General features: G+C 35.1%; 1 protein-coding gene across 19 annotated transcripts in view; it reads right to left on the bottom strand.

Annotated features, from left to right (window-relative positions):
• LOC132704084 (calmodulin-binding transcription activator 2) overlaps positions 1-17,826 on the bottom strand; it is a 426,963-nt gene that overhangs the window by 125,072 nt on the left and 284,065 nt on the right. For all 19 annotated transcript variants that reach the window (XM_060673822.1, XM_060673821.1, XM_060673825.1 and 16 more), the window contains one exon: positions 3,382-3,473. In XM_060673822.1, the coding sequence (XP_060529805.1) occupies positions 3,382-3,473 (92 nt within the window). The remainder of the gene's footprint in view (positions 1-3,381; positions 3,474-17,826) is intronic.

The following is a 17,826-nucleotide window of genomic DNA, read 5'->3' as shown; positions in this document are numbered from 1 at the left end:
TCACTGAATTGGATAGGACAAAATGAAAACATCTGGTGGCCACCTCGAAGTCCAGATCTTACCCCACCGAACTTTTTTTTAGGGGAAACAATTAAAGATATGGTATATAAAGAAAGATGCACTACGGTGAACTATGAAGGTGTGTTAGAGAAGCTGTAGTCCAACTAAATAACACCGATTTTGTTTGTAATGCTATAAACCATATAGAGGTTGTTTATACAACGTGTATTATTCAAAATGGTGAACATGTTGAAAACCTACTGTAGATTTTCTATTTTATTTTAACTTAGTTTTTCCTTCAATTGTCATAGTTACTGTTGCTTCTTGCTTATGCGCAAAAGTTCGGACACAATTGGGATGAAAAAAGCGAAACCTGAACGTGTTACCTTTTCAGCCTACTCGCGCGAATACCTATCACGAGTGGGTCAATAGCCGCGGGCGTAGGGGGCTCCCCAAGTCATTTCAAACCGCCAATGCACATTTGCGGAGCCGAGAGCGGCACCAAATTGTAAAGATCAACAAAAAAAGGGCAAACAAAAAAATGTCGAGGGGAAATCCTTAAAGAACGGAATTTCCTCTCGGATGAAATATATTCGGTCTGATTCTTTTGACATTTTTAGTAACGTTTCGATTCGCGTGTCGGGGGTCGACACTCCATGAATTTCGACTACGAGATTTTCGATACGGTCGGCAAAATAAATAATTGTTCACTTTAACAGCAGCACTTTGGCCCAAATTTTACTATCAACACATAAAGTAAAAGCATTGAAATTTTGCTGTTTTTATTATATATTTTCCTACTTATTTTTCTGAAAAAAACTGATTTGTTCTGTGGCCGATGGGGAAATTTTCACAACAGTGGAATGGCAATCGCTTGTGTGTGATGAAGTTAGTGTTTAACACGTCGAAACTTGCGTGCCCACAGGTGGGCATTTCTACATTACTCCTCGGGACCAAACTTATATTTTGTTTGATGTTTGTGATCATTGACTTTAATAAATGTTAATGCGTTTGCTAGTGACTTTTATTTATATTTTTCCCGTTTTTTCCATTTTTTTGTCGTGACCCACCAGGGGAAACGCGGTCCCAGAATGTAAAATCACCTCCTGGAACCGCGTGTCCACCGAGGGGCACTACATTATTTATTTATTTTTTGTTAATTTTTGGTGTAGGTCTTTCTATTTTGTTTTAGATTTCAACATATATGACTTCTAAAAAATTTTTAACAGAAGAAGAGCTGATTAGGGAACTGGATAATATTTCGGACAATGACGCAATCATTTCTGAAGAGACTTCGTTGTTGAAAGCGACGATAGATCACGCTCGTCCAGTGTATCATGCTCTGAAGAAGATTCTGATGACAAAATACCCTTCGCACAATTATTCACAAAAAAAACATAGGATCACCTTCAAGGAAACCGCGTATCATTTAATGTGAGCCGTCAGAACGTTGGTGTTGATCCCAATGTCAGGGCTAAAAATAGAGGAAAGAGCTCTGTAGAGTTTTTTAACCATTTTATTGATGATGAAATCATAGATCTATTTGTGATTACGACAAACAGAATTGGTGCTGCAGCAGCTAATCCAAGGCAGAGGAACAAGGTTTCAGAATGGGTGGATACTAATCCTACAGAAATGCGAATATTTTTGAGTATCATATTATGGATGAGGCTTCTTGCTCTACCACACATAGGAAACCGTTGGTCCACTAAATCGATTTATCAAAATCGTATACCTCAAATTATGAGCATAAATAGATTCGAAAGTCTTTTAGGGATGTTCCACGTGCATAAGCAACACCGTTTTGGCATAAAATTGTTCAAGTTATTCATTTTTGGTGGCTACACTTGGGCTTTCAAGGTTTGCACCGGAAACGAAAAACTAGATGATGTTTCCGTTTCTGAGAAGGTTGTCATGGAATTGATGGAAAGACTTATTGACAGACAAACCTAGTTAGTGAGGACATTAAGAGCAAATCGAAAGTGAAATCCTCAGGACGTAGTTAAGGCTAAGTTAAAAAAAGGAGAAACTCTAATTGAAGCTCCAGAGTTGCTGGATACCTCTCGTCCATCCATCTCACGAGGACCAAAGCCGCGTTGCATTCTAAAAGAAGTAGAAGGTTCGAAAAGAGTAATAGGAAATCGCTGCAGTAAATGCTACAGCACCATGTCAGTAACATACATACCGTCGCAAAAATGCCAAAAAAGTAAATACGTAAAATTTATACTTCGATATTAACTTTTTAATGTTTTTGTTACCAAAGTATTAACTTATTTTTTACTTCGCATAGAGGAAAGTTCCTGAGTTTTTTGTAGTTAGTATTTGTATAAAAAGGTTCTATAGGTAGGTAGTTATTGTATTGTTCAATAAAATGTTTATTTTTTAAGTAAAACCACTTGTTTTATTTGTATTTTAATATTTTGACAATAAATATGTATTTTCAAAAATTTAAAAATATTTTACTAAAAAAATTACCTACACGTCCTAAACTGCCCAACCCAAAAAGTAAAACAAATGCACACTACAGGATTCACCTAACCAGAGAAGAATGAAAAATTGGCCCGTCAAAAGTGCAGACGTAATAATCTAGCACACTGACAACCAAAAACTCAAAAATGTATAGGAGCCGAAATCAATGAATCCACAACGAAAATAAAATTCTATATTTTCTACAGGCAAGTCAGCAACAATGGTGCAAGCAGATATTACTGCCCTAGAACACTGTGCAAGAGAGATAAAGACAGGAAAGATTTGTAATAAAACTAACATACTAGTTAGTTTTGAATTGTCATAAGACATTTAATGAAAAGACAAGTCAGATTAAGTTCTTGAGTTTGTAAAAAAGTAGTACAATTTTATTTTATGACGTGAATGTTGAAGCTGTGGCAACGCAACGTTCAATTCAGTACTAATTTAAATTTCTATTCATCGTCACATTATTTATTTTTTCTTAACAGGATAAGTCGAGGAATTTTGTATCTAAAATATTGTAAAGAGACAGAAAAACATCACATGAAATTTAATGTATTAGATTTCTAATCATTGAGCGTGTAAGTTGTTATCAGTGTTTATAATCGAAACAATTTTTACCCTTCTATTATTACTTCCATTCATGAAGACACTTAGCTAGCTCATTCAGTCATCAGGAGAATCGGTTTCTAGATACCATTTCTGAAGATGGGACCAAATTAGTTTTATCAACCTGGCCAAAATGTATGAAGCAAAACGTTTCCATAGGTGTCAAATACAACATTGGTATATCCAAACCCGTTTCAAGCGAGTGTTTTATTAAGGAAATAAGAGAGGTTAGCTACTCTCAGCTGTCGGGCCAGAACGCCTGCATTATTAACACTCTAGTAAATAAGAAAACGGTTCGTGTACCTCATTCGTATTCCAGCGGTGCCTCTGGGTGGGAAAGTGGTCAGCTCGCGGAAGGCTCTCCAAGTTTTCGGGCAATTTGATGGGCTCCCCGTCTGTAACAAAAGACCACAACATTATTTCAATATAGTAAGGTTTCGACCCCTTTCGTTCGAACCTTGGCCACGTCTTTATTTTCTCGATTACGTAGCGGCCAAAATCGAGAAAATTAAATCTTCGGAATAATTAATAGAAAAACTTCATTTATTCCTAAAAGCAACTTTACTTAACATAACAGAAATATTCTGTTTCAGAATAGAATATATTTTTTTTAATTTTTCAACAGGCTACCTGTAATGCTTTTTACAAAACTTCTGGATTCCTCGTGCGTCGGTTTTTGCTTAGTCTAAATTGCTGACGTTTCGCCAATGATCCTGTTGGCTTCTTCAGAGCTTGACTGAAACTGGTGATTGGCGAAACGTCAGCAATTTCGACTAAGCAAAAACCGACGCAGGAGGAATCGAGAAGTTTTGTAAAAAGCAGGATCATTTTTCTTTTGGTCCAATATTGTTTTTAAGCGAATTTTTTTTATCAGCTATACTCCTTATCATCGAAGTTAAATAATATTTTATAAATGAATAAAAAACTCGTTATATACACAAATGTTGTAAACGCACTTGAAAAGGATATGAGTTATAGATATTTAAACCAGACACAATTGAAATTTTCATTTTGTTCTATTATTTTTAAGTAATTATTTAGTTGCAAAATTAGATTCTGCGACGGAACTTGCTATTCTGCTATTATTTGAAACACTTTCGTTATTCGTTCGTAGGTAGATACAATATAAAATTGTGTAACACAAAATTTTCCATGTACACTCCTCACTTAGAGGGTATTATCTAGACATTTAGTCTGTAAATAAATTTTTCACTTTAAATTAAATATTAATTTACCTTTTTTCTCTCAGTTCTTTACTTTTTGGCGCGTATATAGAAACACGGAAAGAACTCTTAAGATACCGAATTTCCTTCTTCCGTGACAGGAATTCCGGAACTTATAATCCGGAAATCCGCTTATTCGCTTATCCAAAACAACTCCCAGAAGAGTTCCAAGATAAATAAAATAACGTCTTTAGAGTCGCCGTCAACTTCCTGATTAATGTTAGTGCCGGACTTCCTGTTTTTTTTCTTTTTTTTTTTCTGACGGCTTAAAGAATAATACACAAGAATATTTCGAGTCGTAGTTATAATCCTAATATTAACTCTTACATGACGGAAACAATCACCATGAGCTGTTAATTTGTTTTTTCTACACCCGTCTGTAAAATACCGAATTGCGCACCGATCTAACGTGCGGGAAGCGTCGCTTTACCAGGTCAGTTTCGTTTCCCACGAATCGGAGCCACTTCGAACATTTCCCGGATTCTACCGCATGGGTTTGGGAGCAATCGGATATTTTCGGAGATATTTCCCACGCTTTGAATTTTGACGTTTGTCAATTATGACAGTCATGTCAGTGAATATATTCGTGTTTTGCGAAAATGTACCCAAAAACTAACGGTCGTAGAAAATGTATAGTATGTTCGTTAAACTTTTTAACTCACTCGTTTATTAAACACTCGTTCCGCTCGTGTCAAATGAACTCGTACTTGGTAAATAGAGTCTGTGATACCCATATAATACGATTGATATTTTATTCACCAAGTTTAATAAACGCCATTTTGGTCACAAGTTTGATTAGATACGAGCGGAGTGCTTAGTAAATCAGTGTATCGGTACATTTTTGCAACACAACGACCGATCTAACAATCCAACATTTGTTTTTGAACTCCAACATAAGAAGAGGCTTTCATACGGTTTAGATATATTTGATATATTTACATTTCAAAGTTTTTCATGGTCATGAACTTAAAAGTCGCTCATGAAACGCATAGCAATTTAGCCACATCATTTTCAATTCATTTGGTCATGTTGATTGGTGCTCTATAACGTCACCATTTTTTAAAATCAAATTCGCTAGCAACTTTATCGGCCTTATTTTTAGTTAAAGGTCCTGAATTGAAAAAATTATAGTAAGTCGTACAGCACATCGGTTTTTTATTCAATGCGTAATATATTTCCTTATTTTCTGGGAAACATACATATAGCTTTTGTGCCTACCAACAAATTAAATATTTTTTTAATTTTTTTCAAATTGTCGCATTTTAAAATAGAAAAACGAATACTCTTATTTACCACCGGGTAAGTCGCTGTGTCGAAATGTACACAAAATGTTTCTAAAATATAATTTGGAAGCGGAAAAACAAAGATATAATTTAAACGATTTTATCGGGACGCGCATAAAGGTTTCTTCAACGCCAATTCACAAATTGTCAATATCCCGAGAACGGGCAAACAGCGAAAAAGAGAAAAAAAATCCAATTTCCTCGACAATAAACAAGATTCTGTTTTTGTTTGATAAGCACATTTTTCATTTCTATTTGTTTCGTCGCGATAGGATTTTGATGGTCCACCTGCCCCGGCCGAAGAGAAAAATGATCTGTTTTACATATTTTAGTGTTTTGATTTATAGAGACGCTCGCTGAAACAAACATTGTGTGACGAAATTCGCAACCAATTTTCATTACTTAGAAAGATGTTAGACCAATTGCTAAATTAAAAATTCAATAATTTCGATATAAATTTATTGAAATAGGTTTTGGTTAGTTGGGGTTTCGTTGACAAAAAAAGCATGTTTCAATAACTCCCAATTTATCGAACAATACGGGGAGTGTCAACTTTGTCGTCTACTAAAAAGCAGAGGCCCTAAGGTGCTGACATATAGCGAAGCAGGGAGAAAGTGTATCTGGAAAACTGTACCTACAGGCGTTGTAGACTTACACCACATGACTGCACATCGGAACGTTATTTATTTAGAAAAAGTTCGGAAAGTATAGACTTTCCAAACAATTGAATCATCTCTTCAGACGATGACAAATATTTTACATACTTATTTTATCTATCTGATATAAAATATTCCGTTCGAAGTGTGAGATTTTAATGCCAATTCTGGATTTAAAATAAAGATAAAAGTACAAGAAAAACAAAAAAGGTGCTAATAGATCACTTCTTTCTACAAAATTCTACACAATATTTTTGATTTCCATGTGATTCAAAAATGTTTAATGCATCTTGTATTAATAAAGAAAAAATCATAGATGTTAAATATTAACATTCTTGACTGGGCAAATTAGCGGCCTCAATTCTTATCGGATTTTTACAAGGTTCAATCAAACGCGCCTCGTGCTTCCAACTGAAGCGCCATTTGGGTTGCAGTTGAGTTCACGTGACGCTTCGAGTAATGGTGGTTCATTTTACGCGTCCGTGCTTCAGCGTTCGATGTGCTGATGTTACAGTCTGGATCTGGCCCCAGATGGACCGTCCCGGTCGAATGTTTCTTATTTATCGGCAACCGCTTGCCTCTATCCTGATTTATAGCCGGCCACGACAACTTTTTCTGAGGTTTATTATAAGGATCACAGTAAATATCGGGACACAACGACTTATCGAAGCCCCAGTCGTATTTTGTGTGCTTTTATGGTCGGTTTTAACGTCAAAATGAACTCGCGTGATTAATTACCTATGGCGAGTTAACAAAATGATTTTTATAAGAAATGTTTAACGTTATAAATAGATGACGGAATATCTTTGAACTACTGTACGTTGTTTAAAACTTTTTTTTGCTTTACTTGTTCGAGCCATTGAGCTTTGACTACCTAATAAAGTTATCCAGGTCTAACCAGCAGAGGTTGAGTCGAGTAGTATACGTATCTCAAACTCTTGTCTCTCACCAAACCTTTTTTCATAAGCGTCAAAATTAACTTAAGTGTCGCAGAGTGATTCAAATCTTTGTCACACAACAACTGGAAAATTAGCCTTTCTTAAAGCTTCGTATTCGTATTTGAAACATTTCGTATCGGCAAATGGCGATACATATAAGATCCATATAAAGACATTTTTTTTGCGCGCGACTGACGGCGATTGACGATCATTAACTGCGAGAATGCTATTAAGAAAATAAATTTAGCTTGTTATCTAGAAACTAAAATATTCTTACAAAAAGTCAGTTTCGCCACATTTATTATAAACATGTGGGAGTGGATTAAGCATTTATTGTTGTAGCCATCTACAAAACTAATCATTTCAACAACGAATGAATCAATCACAATGAACATATGGCCCATATACTTGTTCGATATGCAATAAAAAAGTGCGAAAGAGTAGAGAGGGAGATTGGCAACGTTACGGGCGACGACCGAGACTGACTCTTGTTATGGTAGTGTTAATATTGGGTAATACAGAGGTCGGATATTTAGTTGTTGCATATATGTTAGAGATATTTCTTATATGGCCATCCTGCTCTGGAAGCGTCCTCGCGCTATTTCTAAAATTTAAAATTTTAGAAACCAACAACAGAATTTTTGTAAATGCTACTATTTAAAGTTTAACTCATTACAAACAGACAACGGGGTTGCCATTGTCACATGATTTAAATATATTTTTTTTTATAATGGGATTGCCATTATTCCTCTCATTAATAATGGGATTGCCATTATTCTTCTACTGAATAATGGGATTGCCATTATTAACCTCACTTTTTTTTCAATAATGGGATTGCCATTATTCTTCTACTTAATAATTGGATTGCCATTATTAGTCTCACTTTTTTTTTAATAATGGAATTACCATTATTAACCTCACTTTTTTTTTTTTCAACAATGAGATTGCCATTTTTCTTCTACTTAATAATTGGGATTGCCATTATTAACCTCACTTTTTTTTTAATAATTGGATTGCCATTATTCTTCTACTTAATAGTGGGCACCGAAGAGCCGAAAGCAATCAATGTTGTAAGTGGTGATCAAATAGAACAGTACTTTGGTTTTTGGGGAGAATTTTATTCAGGGTTGAAACTCTTACGCCACCCCTTAAGTTAACATCAGAAGACGAATAGATCAGTGCTTTGGTTTTTGGGGAGCGTTTTATTCAGGGTTGAAACCCTTACGCCACCCCTTAAGTTAACATATATACGAAGCGTATCAACATATCGTATTAATGTATCGTTTCACTTTGATGCGATACGCGGCAAGTTGTTGCATTTTTCGCATTCACTTAAATTTAAGTGCATCAATTGTGCGAACGGGACTGGTATTTATTAAAATTAAAATCAATTTATTTTTCTTCCTGTTGCAAGCAGCAGCCGCCAGTACTCGTAATGCTCTAAAAATAAAAAAAAACGAATCCAAAAAGGAAGTGGGGAATATCATAATAGAACAAATATAATACATCCACTGATTCGCCACGATACGATTTGGATCATTTAAATGTAGCTACATCTCCATCTCCATGTCATATGTAAGTGAAACAGCCTGCACTACAGCACTTAGGCTCCAGCAGGCCCATTGCGCATTGTTCTGGACAGAACACTCCGCTTTTCATCAAGCTTAGCGACTCTAAGAGTCGTCTCTTTGATTACCTTAGGGAATCAATATGATTCGCCAAGCAGGACGTTTAAAAGAGAGGACGAGATTTGCTCGTCTCCTGTTCGCACACCCTACATATGGGGGTGCTACTCAAACCCAATCTTAATTGGTGTTAGTTAAGTGAGCAATAATTTGTAAGAATATATGTGATATTGCGTAGACAAAAATTGTATTTTTCATCCAATAGTTTTACAAATTATTTCCTTTATGAGCTCTTCAATGACTGACAACTGACTGATATATCGCGTGTCAGATGCATAATTCGTCGCGTCTCGTCAAAAGTCGGTTTACCCCCACCACGAAAGGAGATACGATGCAGTCTCTACAAAATTAGAAGTTCATGCAGTTGATAGGTTTCACTTTTCAATTATTGTCTTTATTTTGCACCTCTATTCTACGTTGAAAATAGAATCTTTTTGTAGTAATCTTTCCCAAAGTTGATTTCTATGATACGAGTGATACGAGGTAGTTAATATGAGCGTAATGCTTTAGGTACACGATTTGACTATGATATGAATGTGGATCCGGCTTGGAAGTCGACCTAAACAAGCGAGATGTTGAAGAACTCTTGGCATGAATAAAAATGATCTCGGTAGTTCAACCGCTATTATTTGACTATAAACATCCTTCGACGACACAAATCGAATATTCCATAATTCCAAATTTCGAAGTGGAGCTCACGTCCTTGAATATTAAACATTAATTAACCAAATGCATCCCCGATAAATCAAATTCAATACGACAAAACACGACATAATTCAATCTCATCTACGCCTACGTACGTAACGGCAAACGGTATATAACGTATTACAAGTAACACCTCGTGCAATTTAATTCTGCTTCTGCAACACGCTCGCTGTCCGTATATGGCAGATGTGGACGTTCCGCGTTTAATCCCGTAATAAAATAACACGTGCAGTACGTTTCGTGATCGGTATATCTCTATTCAATTAAAAGTGGCGGCGCGATGGAGGCGGGAACACCTCCGCTAAAACAGACAGTATAGTTTTAATTGAATTGCCGACGTCAAAAACTTAAGCCTGGCCCCGTGTCTGAAACGCTGAATTTTAGCCGGCGCTGCCAAGTTTTCTGTCCCGAATAGCGCTCGAGTCGTTCGAATGAAAAATAATCGATAATCCGATTCTTGAAATATCTCGATATATTCCGAATACTTCCACCATCCAAAGCATGCGAATTCGTTCGTCCTGGTTCTCGAATGTGTGATAATTTAAAACAATTGAAAATATGTTTTCCACATTTTCCATGTTGTGTTTGCTTGTATTAAAAAGTCGAATGAATAATTGAAATAAGTATTCGAAACATTTTCTTTGTAGTAAGTGTTTTCCACAATTATGTATGGGTCCACATCAAAGTAACTCTGGACGCCGTTATCTTCATTATCATACATCATCTTTAGTTGAGCCAAAATAGCTCGCGAGAACATTCATATCATTTATGTTGGCCGTCACTGCAATGATCAGCTGCACGCTGCATTCTCATTTTTTAGAATTTTTCGTACACCGTTAACAAAGAAATAAAATGAGGAAAACATTTCGTCTCAATTTCAAATTAAATGAAAAGTTTCGATGCAAAGAAAGTGCGGAACACCGAAAGTTGGGATCATCCGAAAGTATAAAAATTGCGATTGATTTGGTTGACGCGTTCCTGAATGTTTCTCGGATATTTCAAATTCTATACTTAATATATTTTTATTTTACTTAAAAAAATGCAGTTACATCTGGTTTATTAATTCTTTTTAATGCCTCCTGTTTATAATTACTTGACTCTCGATCATTCCATTATAACCAACACTACTACTCTTTACAAAACGTCTGGTTTCCTCCTGCGTCGGATTTTGCTGAGTCGAACTTGCTGACGTTTCGCCAATCATCCTTTTGGCTTCTTCAGAGCTTGACTGAAACTGGCTCGCATTTTACTCTGTACCTGCTTATATATTGTGGAGGGGGGTGGAGCTATATGAGGGGCATAAACACCGTCTCGGAGGACTGATTCCCATATTGGTGATAGGTAGAGACCTGACTCACGGTTAAAATTGTTAGGTCGTTTGTAGAATTCCTATAGACTCTCGGATTTTTCGTTGGTAGAAGAATTGATTACATGCAAGAATTTTAGTTTTATCGAATAAAATTTTATGTCCGGTTTCGTGATTGTGTCGTCTTAGTCGTAAGGCTATTTCGTGTTCTTTGAGCATCGATCCGGTTTCTCCAATGTATGCTTTGCCGCATATGCATGGAATGCTATAAACTCAAGGCATCTCAAATGGAGTTTTATCTTTGACGGACCGAAGACGTTGAGAGATTTTTGGACAAGTGGTAAATCTGGTTTTGACGTTATACTTCTTTAGAACTTTTGATATGTGGTCAGTGACATTTTTAATGTATTAAGAACCACAGTGGCAAGTGTAGGATTGCTTTCGGCCTCATTGCTATTGGAAGGTTGTGGTGAAGTGTATTTTTTGATCCAACACTTAATATCTTTAATGTGGAAATTATTAGAGAGAAGAGCAGAGGTAAGATGTTTTAATTCTGTGTTGAGTGACTCGGGCTGAGATAGTAATAGTAGTGATAACCGATGATTTTTGGGCCGGATGGTGATATGACCATGCATTGAGGTATCCGTCTGTGCGTAGGTAGGTAGAATATGTAAGAATGGAAAAACGTATGTTAGGGTGTATAGAGTTTAAGTGTCTAACAAAATCTACTAGGGTTTGTAGACCATGAGGCCAAATAACAAACTAACCATCTTAATCGCGACTCAGGTCTCTACCTGTCTACAATATGGGAATCAATCATCCGAGACTGTGTTTATGCCCCTCATTTAGCTCCACAGTTTCAGTCAAGCTTTGAAAAAGCCAACGGGATGATTGGCAAAAGGTCAGCAAGTTCGTAAGACGCAGGAGAAAGCCAGAAGTTTTGTAAAAAGTATTACAGTAGCCTGTGGAAGTTTCTTTGAAAAATTAAGCAATACTACTGTCGAACAAATTAAGTTTTCCTCGATCAATCGAAACGATTGGTAAAAAAGATGATGCTAAGCGACATTAAGGGAAATACAAACTTCGAATTTGGAATGGAATCTAGAATAAAAATAACGCAACCTAAGATATCACCAGTCTTTTACAGTTTTTCAATGGTGGGATAACTTTGACGGTAATTTTATAAAAGCATATTTTAATTTTCTTAAACAGTCTTCAATATTGACCTTCAGTTATGGCCTTTCTATGTTGTTCCGATCATAATTCAGGATTATCAAACATTCCTATTCAAGTATGTTACGACAGAATATTTGATTCTTCGTTACGGAATTTTTTCTCAGTTTTTCTGTGCGCAGCAATACAAGCTTAATAGAAGCAACAATTATCAAGTTAACTATCCATAAAGTACGAAATATCTTATAACATTTTGTAAATTACAAAACCATGAAATAAAAATAAATCATAAATATATTGAAATGAAGAAACCAAACTGCCATTGCAATATTTGCATTTTCATGTTTTGCAAGCTTCGAAGTTTGATATAAGCAAAATGAAAGATCCATCAGTATTAAACCAGTTACAATCCGTCAACACGCAGCAATAGCGTAGCGTGGTTCTTGAAATTAAAAAAGCTAACAGCTAAGTTGGTTTTTACAATGTCTACATAATTTAAATGAACACTTTACTATTTCTGAGACAACTACTCCCTAGCAGGTTATTATCTCTCATTTTATAATCGTTGATTGTAACCCACGTTCGAACGACCAACGCTACATTTAATCTTACACTTTCCTTCCCTAAAATCGCAGCGATAAAATACATTTAGTCGAAGCGGTAGACCGTCTCTGAAGCGGGGCAAACTGTTGCCACCGTCTCCGTCTGCCGTGTTGTAAAACGTGATTGCAGAGGGAGCCCCCCGTGTCAGTCGGTCAACTCGTCCGGATAATGAACTAATTTCAATTATCGGGCCGTATCTGCTTAGCGAACTAATTTAGAATATTCCTTGGTGGTGATTAATGATCAGCTGCTTGAAATGTTAATTTTAGGCGGTTTGTCTTCATACCCGTTTCAGGTAGACGTATGGTCTATACGAAGTCAATTGCAAATGCATTAAAACGCCGATATAAGCAAAGAATATCTTCTTCGATGCGCTCTGATTTTTGCCTGAAAAAAAAACGTACTTCTGTCTCACATAGAATGTTCAATTTTCTGAGAAATTATATTATATGTGGCGTGAACTTTAGTGTCTGAACATGTTGCTTACAATTATAATGAAACTTAAATCGAAAATGTATTAGTAATAAAATATGGTCTACCAATTAGTAAACATATTTGCTCCTATATGATGACAGGCAAGCATTTGTCTCGTAATTTTGAAAATTGTGCTACTTTTTCCCTATCTTTTGCTACATGGAGTAACCCATCTGCGTCAAGGGCTATCAATTATCTCAGATTTCTTAGCCATGAAAGCCTCTTACGCATAATCAACTTTTTTCTTTCTATTTTTCTATTAAGGATAAGTCGAAGAGCGTCATATCTAATTATCTGGTGTAGGTATTCAAGTTTTCGTCGCTTGATAATATTCAGAAGGAATCTGCCGTGTCCCATTGTTCGACGAACTTCTTCATTTCTGGTTTTTGTGGTCCAGCATATTTTAAACATTCTCCTGTATGTCGATATTTCAAATGCTTCGATCTTATTGAGCATTTCTTTATTAAGCGTCCATATTTCGCATCCACACATAAGAATCGACCATATGTAACATTTTAATCACTTTTCTCTTGTTTTGATGATTAGTGTATTATTTGAACGCAACGAATTGAACTTCTGAGACGCATTTCTTGCTTGTTCTATGCTTATGTCATATAAAGCATTTTTATCTACAGACCATCCAACTAGATGACAAAGACATTAGGCTGATTTCGAATCTGAATTAAGCAAACGGCTACCATTACCGTGAACAACAGTGAATCGAAGTCAGTTACTATTGAGCGTGAGGCAGGGTTTCATACTCTTCCCCACTCTCTTCAACGTTTTTTCTGAAAACATATTCAGAGAATCCCTAAATGGTCAAAAAGGAATTGTAATTGTAGGACAAACAGTTACTAATATACGATATGCCGATGATGATGATTATACCAGAAAATATCATAGACCTGCAAAACTTAGTAAACAGAGTCAATGAAGCTTGTAAGAACTAGACGTATCTATTAACATACATATACATAAATATATGATTGTGAGTAAAGTAGATTCTGACCAGACCCTATTACTTTTAAACGGAGAATCGTTGGAGAGAGTGACAAAGTTTAAATATCTCGGCTGCTGGATTGATCAAGATACAAATTGTTCTACTGAGCTGTGTATATTTGTTCCTTTGCGCATGATCTCCTTTCTGCTGTAGTCTTTAATTTTCCAGGCAAGCCCTATTTCTGCCAAGAAGATGAATAAGATTTTCTTCACTAGTAAGAATAATACAATGAAAATAAATAATAACTAAAAGTTCAGATTTTCACGACATTATATATTTTGACATGACAGTTGTTTCGACAACAACGTGTCTTTATCAAATTTGATTCTTTCTTTCTTTTCTTTCTTTTTTATTTTGATAAATGGATTTTCATCAAGTAAAAGCCACCTCAGTTCAATAATACAATGCGTGGATACTTGCTTTTTGACGAACAAGGAAGTTTCTGAAATTGTATATGCTTATGGATATTTTTTTTCTGTGTGCATCCGCAATGCAGTGATGCTTAGCCTACCCACAAGTTCATTTCGTTCAAGAAACTGTTGTCAGTTATCAAAAAATAAGTTAATTCCGTATGATCAGCTTTTTTCAAAAGGTTATTTTTCGAATATGGTTTTCCGGAGGCTATATTCGTAAAGAAGAAACAATTTTTGCAATCTACTCTAATCTAAATATAAAAATAACCTTATTTGTCATTCAGTCCGAGTTCAAAAGCAATATATCCTGAGATAAAAAATACCCAAACGGAATATTAAAAATCCCTCTTTTCTCGGATTGAAAAGGTCTGACTGGGACATTTAAATATTGTTTTGCTTTCGTGTATTAATAATATTTTATATCACATTATTATATTTGTTTGCTCGCGATGGTGTCACATCGTAAAAAGAACAAATGCAGATAATATTGAACTAAATTATTGAGCCAAATGTTAATAAATTAAAAATATTTTAATCAAATAAAAGAAAAAGATGAAAAAAGTACCGGTTTTACGTTGTTAAATGTAAAACGAATTATTTTAAATGAAAATATTGTAAATATTAATGTCCTTTGTTACGTAGTGCACAGGCGAAATTAATTACATTTTAATACGTAATTCAACTTCGAAAATGTTCCGACTGGGATAGACCGAAATTTGAATTATTTTTCGATTGAATTGTCGATAATCGGATATTTATTGAATTACACTGTCGACTTAATTGAACAATTGTCATTAACGGCTCTTGAATTAAATCCGATTTAGAGAAAATTATTATTACGCAGTCGGCCGTGTCGGCGAATACTGTAGGTATTGAAAATTACAGTTGCCTACCCGGCCGACCCGTTTCAAAGCTTGATCGGACGTATCGGTTTAGCAATTTCAGTATTTCCATTGATACAATTCTTAAGTTGTTCGTTTTTAAATTTAATTGAAACTTTTTATGCAGTATCCCGTATTATTTGTATCATTTATTTATGAATTAGAAACACAAAAGTAGTTATATTAATAAAAAATAGCAACAATGTAAGAACCTCTGTTTCGATATTTAGGGCTTCGGACTGGATATATGAAAAATGAAATTCTTGAAACGTAACAAGATTTGATAAGAAGGAAAATATATTCCCTTATACTACTACACCAAGGCCCTTAACATCCTGAAGTTGACCATTTGTCTCATTCAAATATATTTCAGTGAACGAAGTCAAAGAGTATCGTTATGCTACTCATTTTCACCATTTTCTAATATTACACTTGGGATTCCGCAGGGGAGTATATTGGGCCTTTTATTGTTTTCTGCCCAGTCCGCGGATCTTGCTGACCATTTAAGATATCTGAAATCCCATCAGTATGCTGATGATATGCAATTATATTGATAGTTTAAATTTGGAAACTCACTGCTGGCCAGCAGTCAAATTAATTGTGATTTGCGAGTTGTTTCGAAAATAAATTTCTTGTGTCCATGCTCTTCTCATAAATAAAATGAAAACTATGGTATTATTTTTTGGAAAAAAAAAACGGTAGGCAGAGAAGATTGATTTTTAATAGCAATCTTCGTTTCGAATCGCAGGTGTCTTATACTTACTTCAGATAAGCTCTAAAAAACTAAGAACTCTCTATATATTCAAAGATATTTGGATATTCCGGATGATATCAAGTGCTGCTCGACCGCTTCCCACTTTAGAAAATGAGTATAAATGTATTTTTATTTATTTAATTAATTAATTAATTAATGTTGTAAATTAGTTCATAAAATCTCTTCGCTTAGGGTGGTTAGGTGAGTAGTTTTGCTAGATTTCACCACCTTCCTATCTTATACTATTTTATTTCTTCTTCTAGAACTGATATTATTATTAAATTTCACAACCTATCAATTCTGAAACCATTAAAAACGTTAACCGTGGGTAAATAACGGAAGTAATAGCGAACATAGGCGATGCTAACGCCAAAAGGGCGTATCCAATTGATTGGTAATTTGGTAATATATTCAACGCGACTTGTGGCAAAATTATTTTCAATCCCCAGACCATAAATTGTTGTCGGATATACGACATATTTTAGCACCGCTAAGAAGATTTTTGATATTAACATTTTGGTTATTTTCATATTCGAATTTCGTATAAACCATCAAAGCTTTATTTATCTGAATGAATGACATAGTGTATTATAGAATTGTTTCCGAAAATAATGAATACTCAAAAATTAAACGCACCATTTTCTCTATACTGACATTTTAATTAAATTTTCTGTAGACAGATTCCGATCCAAAGAGAGCAAACTTTTTTGGTTCGAAACATAACGCGGGACCTCGGGCTACAATATTTAGCGAGGGGAAAGAATAAAGCCATTTAGAAGAATGTGTCGCGTCAGCATCCCCTTTAAGTTTCCCCGTTGCCTCCATCAGTTGCAGGGCACTGAATGTTTTATTCAGCAAATCCTTTACATGTGTATGTATCTTTTTGTCTTCGACGTCCGACACGTCATTCACGAATTCCACAACCGTATGGAAAATAAAGTAGTGCAAACGCAAATTCGAAACGTTTGTCAGTCAAAAAGCATTCGATAAAACTAAAAACCAAATCACGTTTGTTTAAAGAAATTCTGCATTTCCTGATATGCTGTCGTTGGAGGCCGCACTACACGAAATCAATTCAGAACTCCTATAGAAAAAGAATTTTTAATAAATTTGGTATGGAGATTCTTCTATTATTTCAAAACATTTTTTTTGGCACACACACAAAATTTTAATAACCTGGTTTTTATTTTTTAATCAACAAATACAAAGATTACTAGCCAATTGTTTTGCGAATTGACTTCACCGGTACACACATAAATATAAACACGTAAAAAGTAACAAAGAAATTATCCATTAACAACAAAATTATAACAATATGCATTGTGGAAACTAGTTTCGACTCTATTTTTTTCTCGGATTGGAAAGGTTACAAAACTGGCAACGGAAATTTGAAAAAATCAATACAAATCTGGCAGGGTAAAATTTATACGCAGTAAAACGGAAAGTAACGCTGTACCAATTTTATTAATAACAATTTGAAAAGGAGATCCGCTTAGCGCATTAACAAACTACCTAAAACTTTCATTCCTGTTTTTTTAAAGGTCTATTAATGAATTTTGAAAGTGGTAATGGTTTACAGCAATTTTGTAACTCAAAACGTGTTATTGGATTTTCTTTTTTCTCAGAACTAATAAATGCTGCAAAGTTTAATTAA

This window comes from Cylas formicarius, unplaced genomic scaffold, assembly GCF_029955315.1.
Source record: "Cylas formicarius isolate icCylForm1 unplaced genomic scaffold, icCylForm1.1 PGA_scaffold_6__28_contigs__length_40554024, whole genome shotgun sequence".
NCBI lineage: Eukaryota > Metazoa > Arthropoda > Insecta > Coleoptera > Brentidae > Cylas > Cylas formicarius.
Note: the sequence above shows the minus strand (reverse complement) of the source record. Positions and strands in the feature narration are given on the sequence as shown.